General features: G+C 50.6%; 1 protein-coding gene across 1 annotated transcript in view; it reads right to left on the bottom strand.

The window, feature by feature from the left end:
* The window catches only part of DMPK (DM1 protein kinase), a 45,858-nt gene that overhangs the window by 3,174 nt on the left and 18,471 nt on the right, over positions 1 to 24,213 (bottom strand). The window contains exons 2-6 of the mRNA XM_048501742.1: positions 11,099 to 11,190; positions 10,250 to 10,333; positions 9,063 to 9,158; positions 6,933 to 7,081; positions 3,236 to 3,329 (exon numbers count right to left, since the gene is read on the bottom strand). Coding sequence (XP_048357699.1) covers positions 3,236 to 3,329; positions 6,933 to 7,081; positions 9,063 to 9,158; positions 10,250 to 10,333; positions 11,099 to 11,190 — 515 coding nt within the window. The remainder of the gene's footprint in view (positions 1 to 3,235; positions 3,330 to 6,932; positions 7,082 to 9,062; positions 9,159 to 10,249; positions 10,334 to 11,098; positions 11,191 to 24,213) is intronic.

Here is a 24,213-nt window from a genome sequence, read left to right on the forward strand (position 1 = left end):
GCATAGCCACAGCTCTAGAGTAGAAGCTGCCTCTAAGCCTCTTTGTCCTAGTTTTGATAGACCTGTATCGTCTGCCGGATGGTAACAGTTCAAAAAGAGAGTGTGCTGGATGAGACGGGTCTCTCAGAATATTCTGGGCTTTTTTTAGGCTTCGGGAATTATAGAGTTCTTCCAAGGAGGGGAGAGGGCAGCTGATAATCCTCTGTGCAGTAGTGATCACCCTTTGGAGCGCCTTCCTATCTGCCACTGTGTGAACCGGTGCAGTGGCTGCGTCCTTGCCACAGCCCCGCCCAGGAATGCCCGGCCATGCCCCCGTTGTGCCCCGCCCAGCCCCGTTGGCGCTACGCCACAGTTTGAATCCCACCACCATGGGAACCTGTTGCTAAAATTTTTGGATCCCACCACTAGTCGGCGAATAGCATTTGACTTGGAATCCAGATTTAAACTTCTAATCAGCTGCCAGCTTCAGGGCCAAATTGCAGGATACAGGTGACGCAGGACTGCCGCTTAAAACAGCATCCCTAGGTCACATTCTTCCCTCTGGTGCTTTACCTGCCCTGTGGTGTGATTTTGTCCACCTTCGACAGTCAATGAAATACTGCTGCTTGGAAGATTGAGGAAACCCACCGAATCACAACCTCGTGTAGTCAGTTACAAGGCAAGATGCCATTTCTGTGTCTGTCCCAGGCTGGCCCTCCAGGGATGCCTTCACTCCTGATCAGAGGTGTCTGTCACTGTGGATTAGGGGGGGAGGGATAGCACTCTGCATGCACTCAGAAGCACTCTCCGTTTGTTATTTATTTATTTATTTATTTATTTATTTATTTATTTATTTATTATATTTGTATACCGCCCTCCCCGAAGGCTCAGGGCGGTTTCCAACAACATAAAAATTTAAAACATCATAAATATAAGTTAATTAAAATACATAAAATATTAAACTAGAGATGGCTTCAACTATTCTATTCTATTCCCCCTTTTATGAACCCACGGAGGCCAGATGTTTACTTTATTATTGGCGAGTTGATATCATCCCGAGCTGGCCAAAGCGCCTGGCCGGAACAGGTCCGTTTTACAGGCCCTCGCGGGAAACTTTGTGGGAAGCTCCCGCGGAGGCCCTGAGTCTCACCTGGAAGCCTGTTCCACCAGGTAGGGGCTGAGCTTACGTAAAAAGCCCTTGGCCCTTGTAGAGGCCAGCCGGATCGCCTTTGCCGGGCCAGGGATATGAGTAGGTCCGCCCTCCGATGAACAGGAGGGGCCTAGAAGCTGGCGATATAAGGGAGAGACGGTCCCTTTAGATATGCAGGGCCAAGGCAGCGGGTAATGAAACTTTAAAAGGTCAAAACCAAAACTTTAAACATGACCCGGTACTTTCGATCGGCAGCCAATTACTGCAGTTGGTATAGGACCGGAGTAATCCGGTCCCCTTGCTGTTGCTCCGGAAAGGAGTCTGGCTGCCGCATTCTGTCACGAAGTTTCAGTTTCCGGATCATGGCCAAAGAGTAGGCCCGCCAGTAGAGCCGAAGCTACAGTAGTCTAATCTAGAGGTGACCGTGGCATGGATCACAGTGGCCAGATCAGAACAGGGGGAGAATCACGGGGCCAGTTAAGCCGTGCCTCGGCCGCAGATGGTAAAAAGCTGCCTGGGCTGTCTGGGTGACCTGGGCCACCAATGATAGAGATGGATCCCAGAGAGTCACCCTTAGGCTCTTGGCCGGACGAAGTTAATTTTTTAACGTCTCGCCAAGAAGTGGGTAGGCAGGCCAAGGAGCTTCACCGGACACATCCCCCCGAGCCCAGCTTCGCTACAGGACCTCCGTCTTAGTGGGATCTCAACTTCAGCCGCACTCTGCACTCGCCAACCAACCAGCCACAGCATCAAGACAACGCTGGAGAGCATCAGGGGCTGAGGAGTCGGGCTGCCCTCCATTGTGAACAAGAGCTGGGTGTCATCAGCGTATTGGACACCAAGAGCTCCAAAACTCCGAACTAGACTTCGACCAGGGTGCATGTAAGCAGATATTAAAAGCATCGGGGGGGAGAGTATCGCTCCTTGCGGCAATTCCCCATAATGGGGCTGACGCTTGGAGATCTCACCCGATGCCACCTGCTGTCCCCTCGATCTCGGAGGAAATCCGAGATCAGCCAATTCTAAGAGCTGAATCTCGAACCTCGTATACCAGCTGCAGGCGGTGGACCAAAAAAGGTGCGTGGTCTACCATATCGAACGCCAAGTCGCGGTGAGGATCGCTGCTAACAACACCAACAACGCCGAACCGCCTCTGTCCAAGTGTAGTCGGAGGTCGTCCACAACAGTGACCAGCACCGTCTCGGTCCCATGACCAGCGCGTCCCATGCCATCAATCACCGGGACAGGGGACGTCCTGAAGGCGATAGTATCTCGGATGAGCATCGCCACGCCACCCCCCCGGCCCTGTGTCCGAGGCTGCTGGACTGCCACGGTACCCCTTGGAGTGAGATTGTTGAGGGCAACTGTTTCGCCCTCTCTCACCCACGTCTCCGTGACACACACGAGGTCAGTAGCTTGATCTCCGAGATATTATCGTAACCTAGATGCAGGGTTCAGCCTTCATGAAGGAAAAGTCAGGACCAGTGGTGGGATCCAAAAATTTTAGTAACAGGTTCCCATGGTGGTGGGATTCAAACTGTGGCGTAGCACCAATGGGGTGGGGCGGGGCACGACGGGGGCGTGGCCGGGCATTCCGGGGGTGGGGCATTAATAATTTCTCTGTGTCTGTAAAAAACTCTTACTGTAAAAAAAAAAGTTCCTAATTTCCAGCTGGTATCTTTCTGTCCATAATTTAAACTCATTCTAGCAAGTCCTATCGTCTGCAGCCAACAGAAACAACTACTTCTCCTCTAATTGACTGCCTGTCAAGTACTTAATACTTTCAAATACTTAATTTTGTTTCTAGAAATCAAAAGAAGGAGACTTTCCTTAAACAAGGAACTTGACCATATTTCTAGAACATGTTTTGAAAACAGCCCAACAGGGAGAATGATCCCGTTTTCTACCTTCGCTAACCAGCCACATAGGAAACAACAGGACTTTATGATTTTTGGACCTCATGGAATTTCTAACGGAAAAGCAGACCCAATTAGTAACCCCCTCTCGGCACACACCAATAATTAGTAACCCCCTCTCGGGAACTGGTGAGAACCTGCTGGATCCCACCTCTGGTCAGGAACCCGGGGGGCCCCAGTGGTGTCTCACCGTTCCATCTTCACGGAGCTTAAGACAGGAGCCAAAATCCCCCAGCCGGATGTGTCCACAGCGGTCCAGTAGGATGTTGTCTGGTTTGATGTCCCTGTTGAGAAAGGGAGAGAGGCAAAGGCAACGTTGCAGAACATCTGGCCCAGCTGCTGAGACAAGACGCGTCGGGACTGAAATCTCCCCCTAGAAGCGGCTCTTCGCTAGACCCTGAATTGCTCTCAGTTGAGGATGCTACACATTGAGCGTGCTCCCCCTTGGAGACCTGCAGGGGGCGCTGCTGCGAGGCCTGCCTGTGAGTCAGGGAGGGTTTGAATGGCAAGGGTCTTTTGCTGGCAGAGTTGGGGGTGTGTGTGTGTGGTTTGCTATTCTATTCTTTGTGTAGAACTGAAATGTTCTTAACTATTCTTGTCAGCCACCTTGAACCAGGAGGAAAGGTGGGATATAAACGTGTTAGTAAATGAAGAAAATAAATACATGCAAGGCCTGCCGTTTCACTCTCCCACTCCAAAACACTCGTCCATCTTGCAATTATTCACCTAGAACCATGGTGGCGAACCTTTGGCACTCCAGATGTTATGGACTACAATTCCCATCAGCCCCTGCCAGCATGGCCAATTGGCCATTAATGGCCAGTGTCCCAACCTTTGCTGTGGTTCTGGAGAGATGCAGGATGAAATATGCAGTATTGACAGCCAGTGTGATGAACTAGCATATGGGAGACTCGGGTTCAAATCCCCACAGCCCTGAAGCTTACCGGACCAGCTACTCCCACTCAACCTCTCCCACCTAATGGGCCATTGTGAAGACAAAACAAGGGTGGGTGAACTGGGCTTGCACTACTTTGAATTCCTTGGAGAAACTGTGCGTCTGGCCATTGAAAGAGTGTTAGCAATACTTCCCGAAATCCCAATAGCCAGGGGGCAGTGGGGAATAAAACTCCCTGTGGGTGAAAGTTGCATCAGGGCACAATTCTTTGCTCTTTCTCATGCCGAACAAAGTCAGAAAACAAAACAGCTATTTAAAAAGGCATAACTTTTTATGCAAAGCAAGAACAGCTCTGCATCATTTACCAGGAATGAAACTTTTCTCCCGATGGCTTGGGCACAGAATATTAACTACCTCTTTGTGGGGGAGGGAAAGCTCAAAGCTGCATATCTGCAATTTTCTAGCCTGGCTTCCAAAGTCCCCCAGAAATTTACTGGAGTTTGTTTGTTTCTTTAATGAGAAGATCAGTAAGAGCAGATGAGTTTCCCTGCTCTTACTGATCTTCTCATTAAAGAAACAAACAATTCCCCAGATAAGCCTCCACAGCTCAGGCGGCAGAGCCGGGAATCAAACCCGGTTCTTCCAGATTAGATACACGAGCTCTTAACCTCCTACGCCAGAGGAGACAGTGGCAAACCACCTCTGAACATCTCTTGCCTTGAGATCAGTGGTGTACCTAGGCAAACTGGAGCCCTGGTCAAAACCTGAGTTTGATGCCCCCCTCAATGGGCAGCCACCCTCCCCCACCGTGATCAAACAAAAACTTTTTCCACCAGGTCGTTTCAAAGTCACCCTCACATTATATAAAAAATCCCACAAACAAACCTGCAGTTTTTGCGCCCCTCCACAAGGCAGCGCCCAGGGCAACTGCCCACTTTGCCCAACGGGAGGAACGCCTCTGCTTGAGATTCCTATGGGGTCACCATAAATCGGCTGAGACTTGGTGGCACTCAGCACATTCACGTTTTTTCTGAGACCAGGCTGAGGACCAACACCCCCCCGACGCCCACGTTTCCACAAACACAACCTCCGGCACACGAGGCCAAGCGGAAAGGGTTCCCTGAAGGATCAGGATTCGAAAACACTGCTCTGGACCACTGTCTCGTCCTGGCTCAACCCTCCCCCCTTCCCCCAATCTCTTTCCTTCCCTCCACAATAGCCCCCCCTCCCCCTGGATCCTGCTTCTGCATTCCCAGCCTCATGTGGTTTGGAGGGCAGCCCAGACCGTCTTGCTCGGCCTGAGATGAATTAGGCGATTATGAATCTAGGACAACGTTTATGGGTGTTTTGGCTCAGGAAAGCGTGTTGCGCGCACGCAGGCTGAGCCCCAGAAGTTGGGGGTGGGGGGTAACACGCCAAGGCAAGTCACGAACACTGGGAAATTCTCTCGTCCTCTCCATCCACCCACCCACCCACCCCCCAATTTCAGAACCGCCTCTGTTTTAGGAAGGCCCTGCTGACCATTCCCACCCCCGGCCCGTCTTAGGCTCCAGCTAGAACGGAAGGAACAGGAACTCGGGAGGAATCTCAGCTCCGTGTCTCATCCATACTGTGAACCAGAGAGTCAAAAGGGTTAGCTCACCAGAAAATTTCATACTGGAATTCTAGAGGCTCAGAGTGAGTTCCAAAATGCTATTTTGGACACAGGAGTAGGCAAAAGAGGGGGGGGCAGCTCAGGAAGGGCTGGGATGCAAACTCTACAGCCGCAGATGCAGCCCCAGCCTCTATCCCTTTTGGGGTCAGAACAGAGCCGGAGTGAGACATGCGCCCGGGACATGCATGTGCCCCACACCCCGACCACGTCCCTGCCCGCCCCACCACGCCCCCACACCGCCCCACACCCAGTGCATCGCGCACACACGCACGCACGCACGCACACACCATCACCTTGGCGCTACACCACTGGGTCAGAGTTATATGACAGCAGAATGGGAAGAGGGAACAAGGGAAGGAGAGAAGAAGAGTTTGGATTTATATCCCCCCTTTCTCTCCTGCAGGAGACTCAAAGGGGCTTACAATCTCCTTGCCCTTCCCCCCTCTCAACAAACACCCTGTGAGATGGGTGGGGCTGAGAGAGCTCCAAGTAGATGTGACTAGCCCAAGGTCACCCAGCTGGCGTGTGTGGGAGTGTACAGGCTAATCTGAATTCCCCAGAGGCTGTGGGAGTGTACAGGCTAATCTGAATTCCTCCACAGCTCCACAGATAAGAAAGGTTGGGGACCCCACTCCAGACTGTTACTATGGGGCGTTCTCTCTTACTGCTGAACATAATTAAGAAGAAGAAGAAGAGTTGGATTTATATCCCCCCCTTTCTCTCCTGTAAGGAGACTCAAAGGGGCTGACAAACTCCTTTCCCCTCTCACAACAAACACCCTGTGCGGTAGGTGGAGCTGAGAGAGCTCCGAAGAACTGTGACTAGCCCAAGGTCACCCAGCTGGCGTGTGTGGGAGTGCACAGGCTAATCTGAATTCCCCAGATAAGCCTCCACAGCTCAGGCGGCAGAGCGGGAGATCAAACCCGGTTCCTCCAGATTACAGTACACCTGCTCTTAACCACTGCGCCACTGCTGCTCTTAAGACCCCATCCTCCCCATCGGAGGTTTTACTCGTCCTGATTTATTTATCCCTTATTTTTAAAAGGACCTTCAAAGCTGTGGGAAATTCATTCCCCCCTATGAAACTTCATTAGAATGAGTCCAGCTTCACTTTCTGTGGCAAGAAGCGCCTCTCCAAGGCCTTGGATAGAGGAAGAGTTTTTCCAAACATCTTTCTTGTTTGTTATCCTTTAACTAGAGATATTGGGGGTCAAACCTGTGACCATCTGCATGCCCAACAGGTCCTCTGCCCCTGAGAAACAGTCCCCTTGAAGTCAGTACGTCCCGTTCGGTGCCTGCCAGAGGCAACCTGCTGTCCAGTCCCACCTGCCCGCTCACCTGTGCACGTAGCCAATGCGGTGGATGGAATCTATGGCCATCACCATCTCAGCCAGGTAGAATCGAGCCATCTCCATAGGAATGCGGTCCCCAAATTTGCTCAGCAGCGTCAGGAGGTCGCCGCCGACATAGTAGTTCATCACTAGATACTACAGGGGAAGCAAGACACAAAACAAGATGGTGTCGTCTCCCAGAAGAACCACAGCTGTTCATACAACGTGCCACTCACTGGACCAGGGGTGTGCAATCTGTGGCTCTCCAGATGTTCATGGACGACAAATCCCATCCAGTTGGCCATGCTGGCAGGGGCTGATGGGACTTGTAGTTCATGGACATCTGGAGAGCCGCAGGTTGGCAGACCCCGGCACTAGACCAACCTACATTTCTGGGCAGTGGCGTACCTAGGCAAACTGGAGCCCTGGGCAAAACCTGAGTTTGATGCCCCCCCAACAACAACAACAACCTTTATTAGGCATTGAAAGAATAAAAGAAAGAAAGAAAACAAGCATTGGCAGGAAGGGGGTGGATTTAAAAGGAGAATCTGGGGAAATTTTTAGGGTGTGCCTGCTGTCAGGGGTGCAATTATTAAGATAGCAGCACCAAAATTTCAGAGTATCTTCATGAGCCCCTACTGATGATACCACCCAGGTTTGGTGAAGTTTGGTTCAGGGGGTCCAAAGTTATGGACCCTCAAAGGTGTAGCCCCCATCTCCTATTAGCTCCCATTGGAAACAATGGGGGATGGGGACACTCCCTATGGGAGTCCATAACTTTGGACTCCTATATATTGTTTTATTATTGGATTATATCCCTGTACAATAGGAAATGATATTGTTATTTCTATTGCTTTTGGTATAAATTTAATTAAAAAATTGAAAAAAAAATTCTCAGCTGCTACACCAAACCAATTCTGCTTAATTTTAGCTATATAGGACTCCAAGAAATCAGGGTGGGTTATGGTTTTGAACTAGTGAAAATACATCGACCTTCAAAACTCCTATTATAAAACCGACCCAAATCTTCTCACTGTGCTGTCTTTTCTCTTTCCTATTTAAAAAACAAACAACCCAAACAAACTCTGGTTCACTCCAGCCTCAAGGATTTTTGGTTCATCTTGACACCACAGTGCCTATTCCTATGCTCTCTAGATGTCAGTGACGTTTGAAAGATCAAAGTCATGGGAAACATACCTCTCAATGGTAGCTACTAAAGAAGAAAGCTAGAAACAGAACCTCCATGTCTGGGTCAGCTGATACCAAGGTCACGCAACAAGTCATGACTATCATTGGGGTGTAATTTCTAAAAAGGGGTGGTGCTTTCCAGTGGTGGGATCCAAAAATTTTAGTAACAGGTTCCCATGGTGGTGGGATTCAAACTGTGGCGTAGCGCCAATGGGGCTGGGCGGGGCATGACAGGGGCGTGGCTGGGCATTCTGGGGGCGGGGCATTCCTGGGCGGAGCTGTGGCAAGGACGTAGCCGCTGTGCCGGTCGTTGGGTGGGAAACGAATACACGCAGGCGCAGGCTGCCACGCACGCCGGTGCCCCTCCTGCTAGACTGCTTCGAGTTCTGCGCGCTACTGCTGAGAGGAGGGGCGTAACTAAGGCAAAAATCACGGGGCAAAATCACCCATTAGTAACCCCCTCTCGGCACACACAAATAATTAGTAACCTACTCTCGGGAACCTGTGAGAACCTGCTGGATCCCACCTCTGGTGCTTTCTCTCTGACCCAGAGGGCCTTCCACTTAATCTCAGATGCACAGGTGGAGAATGTTGCAGTTAACAGGTGAACAATTTGGAGGAAAAGACACCAGCCCTTGTTATTTTCTCACTAGTCTGCACAGCCAAAGTTTTGATAGCTGTCCCTGTAGCTCAGGGGTGTCCAACTCTGGCGCCCCAGATGTTTATGGACTACGATTCCCAACAGTCCCTGCCAGCATGGCCAATTGGCTGATGGGAATCGTAGTCCATGAACATCTGGGGCGCCAGAGTTGGACCCTGCTGTAGCTAGATGCTCAGTGCCACCTATTTTGCTAGCTTCACCAGGATCTCTGGTGGCCCATTTTCAGAGACAAAACACAGGGGCAGACGGGTTGTCCGTTCCTCCAGTTCTAACGCAACTCACGCTCACCAGGTAGTTCTCATCTTGGAAAGCAAAATGCAGCTGCGTGATCCATCGCTTGTCTCCGTTCACCAGGACGTCCCTCTCCTCCCGGAAGCAGGCAACCTGGAGGGAGCAGCGACAACGTTTCAGACAGACAGGAACAATTCGTGTCATCTTTAAGTTGCCGTGCAATTAGCTGTTATCACAGTGAAAGAGGAATGGTGGAATGGTGGGGCCCGCAAGGTCTCCTGGGAATTGTAGTTCCCACCAGGCTGTTTTCAGCCTCAAGTGAATAGGCTGCTTTTCCAGCCTCCACTTTCAGGCTGAACTAAGGTAAGTGTATGTGTGTGGGGGTGACTCTCTGAACATGCTAACCCTTACTGAGACATTTGCCCTCATCAAAGAGCGGCTACTAGCAATGGATTATCAAGCACTGCAGAGCTTGGCCAACAAATCCTGCTCGCCAATGAACGTGGCAATTCCATTTGTGCAGGGAAACCCAGCCTACTACATTGCAGCGCTTAACCAACCCTATATATAGGAGAGCCTACATGCTGGCCAGATTTAACATTATGCCATCCCCGCTCCATAGAGGAAGACCAAGGGTCTACCAAACGATAAGAGGCTTTGCTCTCACGCTGGCAGCCCAGGGCATAGTTGGATTCCATGGGCGCACATCCTCCTCCCCCCTGCTTTCCACTTTACCCAGAATCCAAAGATCCAGCTATTATATCGGTTAGAAAATCATTGACTCTATGAAAACCCTGATAAAGTAAATATGCTCTTAAACTGTAATGACCTTGACTGTTGTCTCGCAGTGGCAAAGTTTCTGGCGGAGGTTTGCGAACTGAACGTATGATCCAGTGTGAAGTTTTATCTAGTAATGTTAACTGTATTTATATTGTATGTTCTGTATGCCAATAAAGGCTTATTGAATTGTGTGTGGGGGTTTCCTCGCAGGGGGCGATTTTCTCCCCCCCCCGGCACGCGCCCAGTGCAATGCGCACCCTCCTGTCCCCTGGTAGCTCCGCCTCTGGGTGTAGGGCACACATTGAATGGGGAAAAGGAACACAGGTTCCTTTATAACGACTGCAACCCGTTATACGTCTGCTGTGTGGAATCCACCTATGTGTCTCAACCCGCTTGTCGCAATGCCACCCCCAACGTTCAGGAAAGAATGGAATAGCCCCAAGAGACTCATTCTTCACTCCTACCTCGCCCCGTTTCAGCATGTCCCATTTGTTCAGTATTTTCATGGCGTACACCTGAGAAGTCCTCTTCATCTTCACCACTGCCACCTATACAAACCAAACACAGGCAGCTGGGCGGAAATCGCCTGACTGAATTTTCCACCCCAAATACAGTGGACCAAGTTTGCTTCCATGGTCCCGAAGGTGAAAATAATGTGAAGAGGATTCCAAAAAAAAAAATTTTTTTTCGAAGCACAAAGAGAACAGCACAAATCAAATAATTGGTGGTCAGAGACCACATCATCTGGAACATCCACAATCTTTGGGCTGCATGTATAGGGGAGAGCAAGAAGAAAGTCATGCTACTTAAAGTGTGTAAAAAGGAGTTTTTTCCACAAAGATTTACACCATAAGCAGAGGTGGGATCCAGCAGGTTCTCACAGGTTCCCGAGAGAAGGTTACTAATTTATTTGTGTGTGCCGAGAGGGGGTTACTAATTGGTGATTTTGCCACGTGATTTTTGCCTTAGTTACGCCCCTCCTCTCCGCAGTCGCATGCAGAACTTGAAGCAGTCTAGCAGGAGGGGCACCGGCGTGCGTGGCAGCCTGCTCCTGCGTGCATTCGTTTCCTCGGCTAAGCGATTCAGCATGACGAGCGGCCTTCGCCACAGCCTCTGCCCAGGAAATGCCCCGCCCCCAGAATGCCCAGCCACGCCTTCCGTCAGTGTGTCTTTCCCGCCTGTTTCCACCCCAATGGCGCCATTTGCCACAGTTTGAATCCCACCACCATGGGAACCTGTTACTAAAATTTTTGGATCCCACCACTGGGCTGACCCCCACCCCTGACAGCTAGCGCCCCTCCACTTCTTTTCACCTCGCTGAAGGCACCTCGGCCGATCACTTTCAGGATCTCAAAGTCATCCCGTTGCAACTGAAGTTCTTTCAGTCGAGCCGTCACCGGTTCCGCTGAAGAAAAAGAAAAGCAAATTGTGAGAGGGAATCAAGAAAAGATGCTGAGCTTAAATAAAAATCGAACCAGTTCTCAAGATAACCTGGAAAAGAGGAGCTTGGGAGGAGAAATTTCCCCTCACTGATCATACCACACTAGAAACATAATGCTGGAAGGCACCCCCAAGGGTCATCTAGTCTTAGAACCAGGGGGCATCCATTGAAAATGCTGGGGGGAAGAATTAGGACTAATACAAGGAAACACTTCTTCACGCAACGTGTGATTGGTATTTGGAATATGCTGCCACAGGAGGTGGTGATGGCCACTAACCTGGATAGCTTTAAAAGGGGCTTGGACAGATTTAGGGAGGAGAAGTAGATCTATGGCTGCCAATCTTGATCCTCCTTGATCTGAGATTGCAAATGCCTTAACAGACCAGGTGCTCAGGAGCAAAAGCCGCAGAAGGCCCTTGCTTTCACCTCCTGCACGTGAGCTCCCAAAGGCACCTGGTGGGCCACTGCGAGTAGCAGAGAGCTGGACTAGATGGACTCTGGTCTGATCCAGCAGGCTTGTTCTTATGTTCTTATGTTCTTACCCCCTGCACAACACAGGGAAATCTGGGTTCATCCAACGAGGCTGATTCTTAACAGGTTCAGGACTTATTAGTAATTCCTCACAGAATACAAAATTAGTTGGTGGAACCGCCGTCGGCTTTTTGAAAAGGATTCGACAAATTTTGGAGACGGCGTAGTGGTTTGAATCACGTAGAGTTTGAATCGTCACTTTGCCATGGCAGCTTTGCAGGTGACGTTGCACCAACGACACGCCGTCACCCTGACCGACACCTCATGGTTGTTGTTGCGAGGATAAAACAGAGGCAGGGAGAAAGTTGAAAGCCAAATGCGGCCCCCAGAGGGAAGAAACGTGGGGTATAAATGAAATAAGCAAATAAATAAATTCATAGAGTAGAAGAGGTCTACCATGTTTCCCCGAAAATAAGACAGTGTCTTATATTAATTTTTCTCCCCAAGATGCGCTATGTCTTATTTTCAGGGGATGTCTTATTTTTTTCTCTCCACAGCTGCATGCTGTGGTGATCTGTTTGTCGGGCCTGCTTCCAAACAAAAACTTTGCTACGTCTTACTTTTGGGGGATGCCTTATATTTCGCACTCCAGCAAAACCTCTACTACGTCTTATTTTCCAGGGATGTCTTATTTTCGGGGAAACAGGGTATCAACAGCTATTAGTTGTGAAGGTTTTTACTACATTAACATTATTTATATGGGCTAAAATGGGAAATGATGAGCGCGTGGGTGGGGAATGACGCAAGGATTAATAATAAACTTTCTTGCGAGAGGCCGGAGAATTTGGGATGAGTTTCGCCTGCCGTCCAGTAAGCCAGCTGACCCCCTTTTAGCTCCGTGCTCTAATTACTCCATGATAGATGGTTCTTTGACAGATGAGTAACAGCTTAGACATGTCTTCTCTGGCCCACCTGCTGGGCCCCCTGCGCCGGCGGCAGCCGTGGTCCTGCTTGCTTGACCAAATATTAATAGCTGCTGGTAGCTTCCCTTATACAGCCACGCCAACTCCGCAAGTGGGTAGCATGACTCAGATGTTTCTCGGGGAAGGCCCTCCCTGCCCAAGGCTTGAGTAAATATAACTTAAAATAAACATGTGGCCCGTTGGGATGGGGGCAAGGAAGGTGAAATCACGTGACCCACAGCTGGTAAGCAGGTCAGGTGACTTTGGCCGCCGGCGTCAAGCAAGTGACTCAGCCGCCCCGGCACCCATTTATTTAGCGTGATGGTGTTAGGGGGAGAAAATGAGAAACAAAAGTGGTCCCAGGGAACTAAATTATTCCCTCACATGGTGACGGAAGGACAGAGCCCAACAGCTCTGGAAGCGAGACGATGCGCCTGGCAGCAAAACAGCTGAATGCAAGAAGTGGGTTATAAATAGCTAAAGGATGTGACCCAAGGAGGTTGGAACGTGGTTTGTTTGGGAAGATCACAATGGGCTGGTGACCACACAGAATAGAGGGGAGCGGACGAAGAAGAAGAAGGAGAAGAAGGAGAAGAAGAAGAAGAAGAAGAAGAAGAAGAAGAAGAAGAAGAAGAAGAAGAAGAAGAAGAAGAAGAAGAAGAAGAGGAGTTTGGATTTATATCCCCCCTTTCTCTCCTGCAGGAGACACAAAGGGGCTGACAATCTCCTTGCCCTTCCCCCCTCACAACAAACACCCTGTGAGGTGGGTGGGGCTGAGAGAGCTCCAAGAAGCTGTGACTAGCCCAAGGTCACCCAGCTGGCGTGTGTGGGAGTGCACAGGCCGATCCGAATTCCCCAGATAAGCCTCCACAGCTCAGGCAGCAGAGCGGGGAATCAAACCCGGTCCCTCCAGATTAGATACATGAGCTCTTAACCTCCTACGCCACGGCTGTTTCCCCGAATATAAGACAGTGTCTTATATTAATTTTTGTTTCCCAAGATGCGCTATGTCTTATTTTCAGGGGATGTCTTATTTTTCCGCTCCACAGCTGCATGCTCTGGTGTTCTGTTCGTCGGGCACGTTTCCAAACAAAAACTTTGCTACGTCTTACTTTCTGGGGATGCTTTATATTTAGCACTTCAGCAAAACCTCTACTACGTCTTATTTTCAGGGGATGTCTTATTTTCGGGGAAACAGGGTAGCCCCCGGGGGCGGGGGGGGGGCGTCTTGCCCTGGGCACACACCAGTGCGGGGGTGTGGCAGGGGCGTTGTGGGGGCAGTCCGGGGGGCAGGCGGGGGCTCGGGGCACATGCATGCCCCAGGCGCCGTACCCCCTCGCTCCAGCCCTGGAGGGAAGGCTCCTGCTCAGATGCTCCTTTCTCTTTCGAACCCAGCTCCGCAATGGGATTGTTTAACAGGGGCCAACCCAATGATCTGACCCCCATGAAGCCTCGGCCATCCCTTTGCTGTGGATCAGGCCAGGTGGGGGGTTGGGGTTGGGAATAGCAGCCAACACTGGGCTCCCCAAAGCAGTGCCCATGGGCACCACAGTGCCCACCCCGTGTTTTTAGAAAGTAGGTGTGGTCAAATGGAACTCTCACCCAGCAAGACTTCCGATAAACCACTGGAGATCATAGGTTTTTCAGAGCCATAGGTTTTTCAGAGGCAGTTGCTACCACAATGTTGGTTTTCTTCTTCCCCATTCCTCTTTCCCGGGTGTATTTTTTATTATTATTCCTTTTCCTCCCCTGCACGTGGCTCCCTCTCTGTGTGTGGCTCCACCCCTTTGAGAGCCATTCTGTGGCTGACTCCGCCCCCTGGGGCAGCCATTTTGTGGCTGAACCCACGACCCTACATCAGGAACCCACGGCCCTACATCAGAATTCCAAAGGTTCCCACAGGCTCAAAAACGTTGGGGGTCCCTGAGATACCCAATACCAGCTGCACCAGAGACCGGCGGTTCCCATGGGAATTGTAATCCATGAACATCTGGAGAGCCAGAGTTGGACACCCCTGCTCTATGGTATACCATAGAGCCTGGACAGCCCCCCAAACTCCAGGAAATCCTCAAGCCAAAGTTGGCAATCCTGAATGTTGCCCTTACCCTGTGCCCCTGCTTCGGCCCGGCTGTCAAAGACCTCTTGGACACGTCAGCATGCCCAAAAACGCTGCGGTCAGGGTGCTGACAGGGGCACGCTGCAGGGATCCTCTTACCCGGCCTCGGAACAGCTGCGGAGGTTACCGCTTTGTTTCAGGGCACAATTCAGAGAGTCGGTTTTGACCCTGACAGACTCTCTAGCTCCTGGATCATTTCAAAGGCAAGGAGGTTGAACTCGTGTGTTACAAGTGCCAGATAGGACAGTGGTGGCGAACCTTTTCGAGACCGAGTGCCCAAATTGCAACCCAAAACCCACTTATTTATCGCAAAGTGCCAACACGGTAATTCAACCTGAAGACTGAGGTTTTAGTTTAGAAAAGAACGGTTGCCTCCGAGGCACGCGTTACTCGGGAGTAAGCTCAGTGAAGCAACTGTGCAACGCTTCCAACGGGTGAATCACGATCCTAGGAAGGTTTACTCAGAATCAAGTCCCATTGCCAGCAACTGAGCTTACTCCCAGGTAAAGGATCATGCCCAAGCCAGCCTAGATGTGCGTGTGTGGGGGGGTGATTTTCCACCCCCTTCCACATAATGAACTCTGTGCGCGAGTGCCTACAGAGAGGGCTCTGAGTGCCACAGGTTTGCCACCACTGAGATAGGACATGAATGTCACTTGGATGGGTCGAGCTGGACCACGCCCACGGAAGGGGTAGGGGCTGCCTCGACTGGTGAGCCAGCCCACATCAGCCCTGGGGTGGGGGATGCCTCCTCTCGCAACAGCACGGCAGGCTCACCAGCCCAGCCCAAAATCTCTCAAGCGGGCTTATCGGGCAAGGGCGTCAACTTGATAAGCGTGGTGTAGCGGTTAAGAGCAGGTGCACTCTCATCCGGAGGACCAGGTTTGATTCCCTGCTCCGCCACTTGAGCTGTGGAGGCTTATCCGGTCAACCAGATTAGCTTGTGCACTCCCACACCCGCCAGCTGGGTGACCTTGGGCTAGTCACAGTTCTTTGGAGCTCTCTCAGCCCCACCCACCTCACAGGGTGTCTGTTGTGAGGGGGGAAGGGCAAGGAGATTCTAAGCCTCTTTTAGTCTCCTGCAGGAGAGAAAGGGGGGATATAAATCCAAACTCCTCCTCCTCCTCCTCCTTCTTCTTCTAAACTGAGGACCTCAGATTCTCCCTTTAAATCCATGCCGAAGGGGGTGGATTTAAAAGGAGAATCTGGGGAAATTTGGGGGGTTCCTGCTGTCAGGGGTGCAATTGTTAAGCTAGAAGCACCAAACTTTCAGGGTATCTTTAGGAGTCTCTCCTAATGATACCACCCAGGTTTGGTGAAGTTTGGTTCAGGGGGTCCAAAGTTATGGACCCTTAAAAGTGTAGCCCCCATCTCCTATTAACTCCCATTGGAAACAATGGGGGATGGGGGCACCCCCTTTGGGAGTCCATAACTTTGGACCCCCTGAACCAAACCTCACCAAACCCGGATAGTATCATCAGGAGAGTCCCCCAGAAAATCCCTGAAAGTTTAGTGCTGCTAGCCCAAGCAATGCACCCCCTGCAGGCCAAAAACCGAAAAAGCACTAAAATGTTTTTAAAACCCACAAACGGGGGGGCGGAGCTTCAGACATGAATGGGGTTTTTTTTCAAACCCGAGAACCCCCCCTAACCTATGTCCATGGACCTTGGGCTAGTCACTGTTCTTCTGAGCTCTCTCAGCAGCACCCACCTCCCAGGGTGTTTGTTGTGAGAAGGGAAGGGAAAGGAGTTTGTAAGCCCCTTTGGGTTTCCTTGCAGGAGAGAAAGGGGGGATATAAATCCAACTCTTCTTCTTCTTCTCTCCAGGGGCCAGATCCGGTCCCCGGGCCACATGTTTGACACCCTGTATTAAGGTCTTCTGGAGAGATGCTTCTCCAGGCGCCACTCCTTTATGAATTGGGGGGGGGGGTGACCTGGGCTGAGGTACCTTCTCCATTTCGTGTAGCCAGTGGCATAGCGCAAATGGGACAGGGGGGCGCAATGCCCCAGGCGGAACCGCGGAGGAGGCATGGCTGGGCCATGGAGAGGGTGGGGACGGGCAGCGCAGCGGCTGGGCACAAGGGCTCAGGGTGCAGTTTTCCCTCGCTCTGCCCATGAGGGTAATCTTTATGGAATTCCTCCCCCCCACCCCTTGAGATTTGCCCTGCACCCTCTTGTTTGACACTCTGGGTGAAAAATTCATTCTAAATAACTTGGCTGCTATCTTTCTTGTGTTTTTAAGTGCAGCTTATTTCATTTTGTTATTGCTTTAAAATATGAGTTCCGTGCCACTTGCAATGTTGTCAAATGCTTTGGTCGAAATCAGGAAGTGGAACGGTTTCCCCAAAGGCCAGCTCTGCTCCAGCCTGGAGCCTGATATGCCAGAAACCGGCAAGGTTTTCCCACTGCCCTCTTGTGAGGCCATTATGCATAAAGCTCTTTCCGCCACACTCTTCGCTCTGCAGTGGGCTCGCGGTGCGGTCTCCTCACTTTTCCTTGTTTACACACAAAGAAACAAGGGGTTTTACGAGGGCTTTTTAAAAAAGCTGCCAATCTTGCGATCGACAAGATTGCCTGCCATCATTATAAGTCTATAAAATTATGCATGGGGTCTATAAATTATAAGTCTATAAAATTATGCATGGGGTAGAAAATGTTGACAGAGAGACATTTTTCTCTTTCTCACAATACTAGAACCAGGGGGCATCCACTGAAAATGCTGGGGGGAAGAATTAGGACTAATAAAAGGAAACACTTCTTCACGCCACGTGTGATTGGTGTTTGGAATATGCTGCCACAGGAGGTGGTGATGGCCACTACCCTGGATAGCTTTAAAAGGGGCTTGGACAGATTTATGGAGGAGAAGTCGATGTATGGCTACCAATCTTGATCCTCTTTGATCTGAGACTGCAAATGCCTTAACAGACCAGGTGATCGGGAGCAACAGCCGCAGAAGGCCATTGCTTTCACCTCCTGCGTGTGAGCTCCCAAAGGGACCTGGTGGGCCACTGCGAGTAGCAGAGAGCTGGACTAGATGGACTCCGGTCTTATCCAGCAGGCTAGTTCTTATGTTCAAATGCCTTAACAGTCCAGGTGTTCGGGAGCAACAGCCGCAGAAGGCCATTGCTTTCACCTCCTGCGTGTGAGCTCCCAAAGGCACCTGGTGGGCCACTGCGAGTAGCAGAGAGCTGGACTAGATGGACTCTGGTCTGATCCAGCTGGCTTGTTCTCATGTTCTTATGTTCTTATTTCCAGGTTGCTCTCTGTCGATCACAAGATTGACAGCTTTTAAAAAAAGCCTTTTAAACTTGATACCGATATTCTTCCACGACGTGGCCTCCCTTCCTCTCTCTGCTGCTGTGCTGGAGAGCTCGAGAGAGAGGTGGGACAGGCCTGATCTATCATTGGGGGTGGGGGAGGATGCCATGGCTGGGCAAGCCCCCACTTTCCCCCCACACACACACACACAAGCAATGGCAGTGTGGAGGGTGGGAAATGGAGGCGGGAAGAAGAGGTAGGAGAGCACAAATGGGGCTATAGCAACATTCTTCACAAAATCGCAAGATTTCAGCCCTCTCTCAGGAACCACGGAGTGTCAAAAGCCAGCCCCTAGACACTGAGGACTCTGCTGTACAGCTTGAAGACATGGTGGAGCCAGAGCTGGTTCCTCGCGAGGAAACGAAGACAGCAGAACGAACTCCAGGCCCTTCCCTGCAAGTCAAGGCAGAGCCTGATGCTGTGCAGCTGGGAGAGCCATCACGGATCTCAGAGGAGCCCAGTAATGAGCCAGCTGCTTGAAGGAGACAGAGGCTACAGTTACAGGGTAAAAGGAGAAGTGCTTGCATTGCTGTAGGTATAGCAGAAGGTTTGGGGAAATGGAGGCATCTGCATCTGAGGAGGACTAAGTCCTTGCAGGATCCCAGCCTCAGGAACCAGAACTCCCTCTATAGACCCTGCCTTGGCCTTGGCTCTGCCTGGGTGAGTGTCCATCCCAGTAAGTGTTGGTCTCCCTCTGACCTCCAGCTCTCAGCCTGCCTGCCTGATCTCCTGACTGGACTGACTTGACCACACCTGTGCCGGCTGCCTACCCTGACTCCGGACTGGCTGACCATGCCTCACACAGTGCCCACCTTCACTCTGGCTCACTCTGCAACAGTCTAGCTCAGGGGTCTGCAACTTGCAGCTCTCCAGATGTTCATGGACTACAATTCCCATCAGCCCCTGCCAGCATGGCCTGCAACAGTCTAGCTCAGGGGTCTGCAACCTGCGGTTCTCCAGATGTTCATGGACTACAATTCCCATCAGCCCCTGCCAGCATGGCCTGCAACAGTCTAGCTCAGGGGTCTGCAACCTGCGGTTCTCCAGATGTTCATGGACTACAATTCCCATCAGCCCCTGCCAGCATGGCCTGCAACAGTCTAGCTCAGGGGTCTGCAACCTGCGGCTCTCCAGATGTTCATGGACTACAATTCCCATCAGCCCCTGCCAGCCCATGCCAATTGGCCATGCTGGCAGGGGCTGATGGGAATCGTAGTCCATGAACATCTGGAGAGCCGCGGGTTGCAGACCCCAGGTCTAGCTCCTGCCTGCAGCCCATGGAGCTTCCAGGATATATGACGCCATAGGTGTGATCACGTCTGCAAAGCAAACTCTGCCATGAAGGAAACGTATGCTCACTGTGGGGCAGAACACCAGCATTTAATTGGCCCAAGACAAGGATTACCTGCACATGCTAAAAATTTGTTGGCAAAAAAATGTGACTAGTTAAGACCACCCAAGGTGGGAACCTAAAAACTGAGAGAGGGGGGGGGGGGAATTAAAGAAACACTTTGTGATTGCTTAGCAACCGAAGACGACCTTTATGAGCATCCCAACAGGACCTGATGCCTGGGCGCCAGAGGTTGTTAAGCAATACAAAATACGTATGTTTGGCCAGGGCTGTCAAAGGCCACCGTATAAACCGAGCACGCCCAAGAAAAAGCAGGAAAAGATCCAAGGATGCAGAGAAAAACATATTTTGTAAAGTCTCAAATATCCAAAGTCTCCACGTTTCAAGCCACAGGACGTATTTTGGAAGGTACAAAATTTCTTCCAGGCGTTTTAACAACATCGAAACAACAGTCCAATTCTCTTTTTTAAAAATGTAACTATTATAGCAACAAGCTAATCCTACACCCTTGTTTGATCTCCTCTGGGCCAGCCAAGGAGCCCTTCTTCTCCCATTCTGCCCCACTTGGCCGCCTGATCCCCTTTCCGTGTAATCGGTTTCACCATCATGAGACTTCAAACCCCTTTGGCCTCCGGGGGACTTTACTTCCAAATAAACAGGGTTAGGATTGGGCTCAAGACTCTGCGTTTTCAAGGCTTTAAAGAACCTCTTCGACAGATGGACCAACTCTACCGGATTTCTCTCTTCCTTTGGGGGTCTGCAACCTGTGGCTCTCCAGATGTCCATGGACTACAACTCCCATCAGTTCCTGCCAGCATGGCCAATTGGCTGGTGGGAGTTGTAGTCCGTGAACATCTGGAGAGCCACAGGTTGCAGACCCCTGCTAGTAGACAAGCACAGGAGCAGCAGTGGCGTAGTGGCTAAGAGCAGTGGCTAAGAGCAGGTGCACTCTGATCTGGAGGAACCAGGTTTGATTCCCAGCTCTGCTGCTTGAGTTGTGGAGGCTTATCTGGGGAATTCAGATTAGCCTGTACACTCCCACACACGCAAGCTGGGTGTCCTTGGGCTAGTCACAGCTTTTCAGAGCTCTCTCAGCCCCACCCACCTCACAGGGTGTTTGTTGTGAGGGGGGAAGGGCAAGGAGATTGTCAGCCCCTTTGAGTCTCCTGCAGGAGAGAAACGGGAGATATAAATCTAAACTCTTCTTCTTCTTCTTCTGAAGTCTCATTGTCTGTCTAACCACTGGCTGAAATTTTAAAAGATGTTTCATCCATTCAGGCAGAATGGTAGGTTTATGATTTTGACGCTCCTCTGGTGAGAATGGGCGTCCCCAATGTGGGCTCTGCAGGTGCCACTCAGACCTGCTGGCAGCCCCCAAATGATCTTAGAAAATGAGCAAGACGAGGTGGGGCTTTTGCCCAGCAAGGCTTTTGATTGGCAGCTGGAAACTTGATTGGCTGTGCAGATTTTTTAAAACGTTGCTTCGGCAGCCACTGCCACCACACTGCAAGGATCTTCCCTGTGGCATGGAAGGTAAGTTGCAGAAGTCATTTTTGTGGCCAGTTCCACCTGCTGTGGCAGCCATTTTTGTGGCTGCATCCACCACACTGTGGTGGAATCCCCACTTGAAATTTGCACGCAGATCAAAACCTGTTCGTGGTGAAACCGTGTCCTCTTCATCGGAGTTTTTCCCTCCCCACCGCAGCGAGCACACAGCAGACACACCCGGTTGCAGAACTCATAGCAATCCCCACTACCAGGCGAGCTCGCTTTGCCGGTCTCCCCTGATTGGCTGGCGTGCCTTGATGGAGAGGGACCTTTACCCACTGCAGAAGTGTACATTGTAGGGGCATGATCAAAAAAGCCAGCGTGCAAAAGTTTAACGTTTGACTGTTTAACTGTGCAAACAGTTAATCGTTACCTGTGTAAATCATTAATGACTCAAAGTTACACGTTTGACTGTTTAACGTTTGCGTCCCCTTCTGCTGGCCGATCGCAAAAGCGGAAACAAAACCAAGGAAAGGCTGCACGCGCATCGCAGCGCTGATTGGTTGCCCAAATTCCGCGTCACACTCCCGGGCGGGAAACGAGTCAGGGTTTCAACCCTCATCCCTCCCCTCGGATCAGCTCTGAACCGCGTTAATGGGGTCTATGCCACTAGAAACCAGGTCCTGCCAGAACGCGGATTAACGGGGAGAACGAGCGCCAGAAACGGAATCTGCCACGCAAGCAATGGAGAGGTCATCCCTCAAACTAGGGATGTGTTCTGAAACCTGGCTAAGAAGGTAGTGGGGATTCGACCTGTGTTAGAATTCCAAAGGCGCTCACAGGCTTAAAAAGTTTGAGGACTTCTGGTCTAAACTGAGCATGACCTGCTTCAAGTTCCTGGGCAAAAGAAGAAGAAAAGGTCTTGTAATTATGCGAGCAAGACATTAGCCCTGACGTTTATCAGCACAGTTTTAGCAAAGTTTGTCCAACTTCTGCTAAGGGAGACTTCCCGGTACTCCATTGGCAAAGTGCTTTGCTTGGATTTCGCCTGCTCGGCTGTCAGGCAACTGACTTTCACTGTCAATAACGTCCGTCAAGATTACATCCAGGGGAAATCAGAGTACATACAGAAGAGAACTAGGAATTGTTATTTCGCTGGATCCCAGGAGATGACAATCAAACAGAGGGGATACAGGGGAGATTACAAGCAGCAGAAGTGGTGTAGGAGGTTAAGAGCTTGTGTATCTAATCTGGAGGAACCGGGTTGGATTCCCGGGGCTTCTGCCAGCTTCTACGAGAGTTGTGGAGGCAGGCAGGCTTATCTGGGGAATTCAGATTAGCCTGTGAACTTCCACACACGCCAGCTGGGTGACCTTGGGCTAGTCACAGCTTCTCGGAGCTCTCTCAGCCCCACCCACCTCACAGGGTGTTTGTTGTGAGGGGGGAAGGGCAAGGAGATTGGAAGCCCCTTTGAGTCTCCTGCAGGAGAGAAAGGGGGGATATAGATCCAAACTCCTCCTCCTCTTCCTCTTCCTCTTCCTCTTCTTCTTCTTCAGGAGAGATTTTTCTATCTTTCCTGCTCACATCAAAGGCCTACTTTCAGATTCTGCTAGCTACTGCTAAGAAACAACAGGCCCGTCTATTTTTTCCCGAGGCAATCCAGTCGGCCAACAGATAGTCTCTGTTTAATACCAGCACAGTTTTTAATGCAAAGAAAAAAATAGCCTCATGGAAAATCGGCCAGAGCCAGCCTCGTGTCTCCTGAGGACAACCTGTTCGTGTTGCCAAGTCTTGCTGGCTTGATCCTCGCTTGAACGAGATGCTGAGAACAACTTCCACTGGGAGAAGGAGAATATTTCAAAGGGCCCGTAAAAAGGAGCAGTGTTGCTAGCTTCCTTCCCCGTCGACCTTCCAGACATGTTGGCAGGGTGCAGCAACGGTATTGGACTAGGATCCAGGGTACCATTCTGACATGTAAACTTGCCGGGTAGGGGTGCCACCTCCAGATTGCAAAATTCCTGGAGATTTGGGGGTGGAGCCTGAGAAGGTGGGGTTTGGGGAGGGGAGGGGCATCAACGGGGCATAATGCCACACAGTCCACCTTCAAAGCAGCCAAATTAACACAAAGGTTAATTTCATTTAGACGTCTTCTCCTGTACTCCGGTCAAAAGGTATTTATCACCCTAGGGGCGCCCCAGCCCCCCCTCCTCGGCTCTATATGGGTCCCTAACAGCATCGGGACCCATTATTCTTTTTTGGGAGGGTTGCGTAAGGGTTGCGTGGGACACTGTTTGGGGACATAATCTGTTTTAGGACATAATTGTTTTAAATTGTATGTATGATTTTATATGTGATTTTATACTGTACATCGCCCTGAGCCCTTCGGGGATAGGGCGGTATATTAAATCAAATTAATAATAAATAATAATAATAATAATAATAATAATAATAATAATAATAATAATAATAATAATAATAATAATAATAATAATAATAATAATAATAATAATAATAATGGTGTTGGCGGTGGTGGTGGTGGTGGTGGTGGGGTCCCCAACCTTTCTGATGTTGTGGGCACTTTTGGAATTTTGGAACCACGCAGTGGATGAAGCCACAAAATGGCTGCCACGGCTTACCTTCAACCACCCAGTGAAGATCTTTGCGCTATAGTGGCAGCTATCTTTTAAAGAGTCCGCACAGCAATCAAATCTCCAATGGCCTATTACAGTGGTGGCGAACCTTTGGCACTCCAGATGCTGTGGACTACAATTCCCATCAGCCCCTGCTGGCAGGGGCTGATGGAGATAATCTGGAGTGCAAAATTACGCTCATCTTCAATACTGGCAGGGGAGGCTGATGGAATTATGATCCATAACATCTGGAGTGCCAAGGTTGGTTTAGCCGCAAGCGGCCATGCTTTATCAGGGGCTGATGAGATACAATCCATAACATCTGGAGATTATATGCTATTATACTGGCGAGACTGATGGGGAATTGTAGTCCGCCAGCATCTGGAGTGCCAAGGTTACGTACCAAAGCGGCCATGCTGGCGAGGGCTGATGGGGTGTAGTCCATAATATCTGGTACCAAGAGTTACGCCTGGTGGCCATGCTGGCAGGGGCTGATGGGAATTGTAGTCCATAATATCTGGAGTGCCAAAGGTTCGCCACCAAATGGCCATGCTGGCAGGGGCTGATGGGAATTGTAGTCCATAACATCTGGAGTGCCAAAGGTTCGCCACCAAACGGCCATGCTGGCAGGGGCTGATGGGAATTGTAGTCC

This window comes from Sphaerodactylus townsendi, linkage group LG06 (genome assembly GCF_021028975.2).
Source record: "Sphaerodactylus townsendi isolate TG3544 linkage group LG06, MPM_Stown_v2.3, whole genome shotgun sequence".
NCBI classification, from domain to species: domain Eukaryota; kingdom Metazoa; phylum Chordata; class Lepidosauria; order Squamata; family Sphaerodactylidae; genus Sphaerodactylus; species Sphaerodactylus townsendi.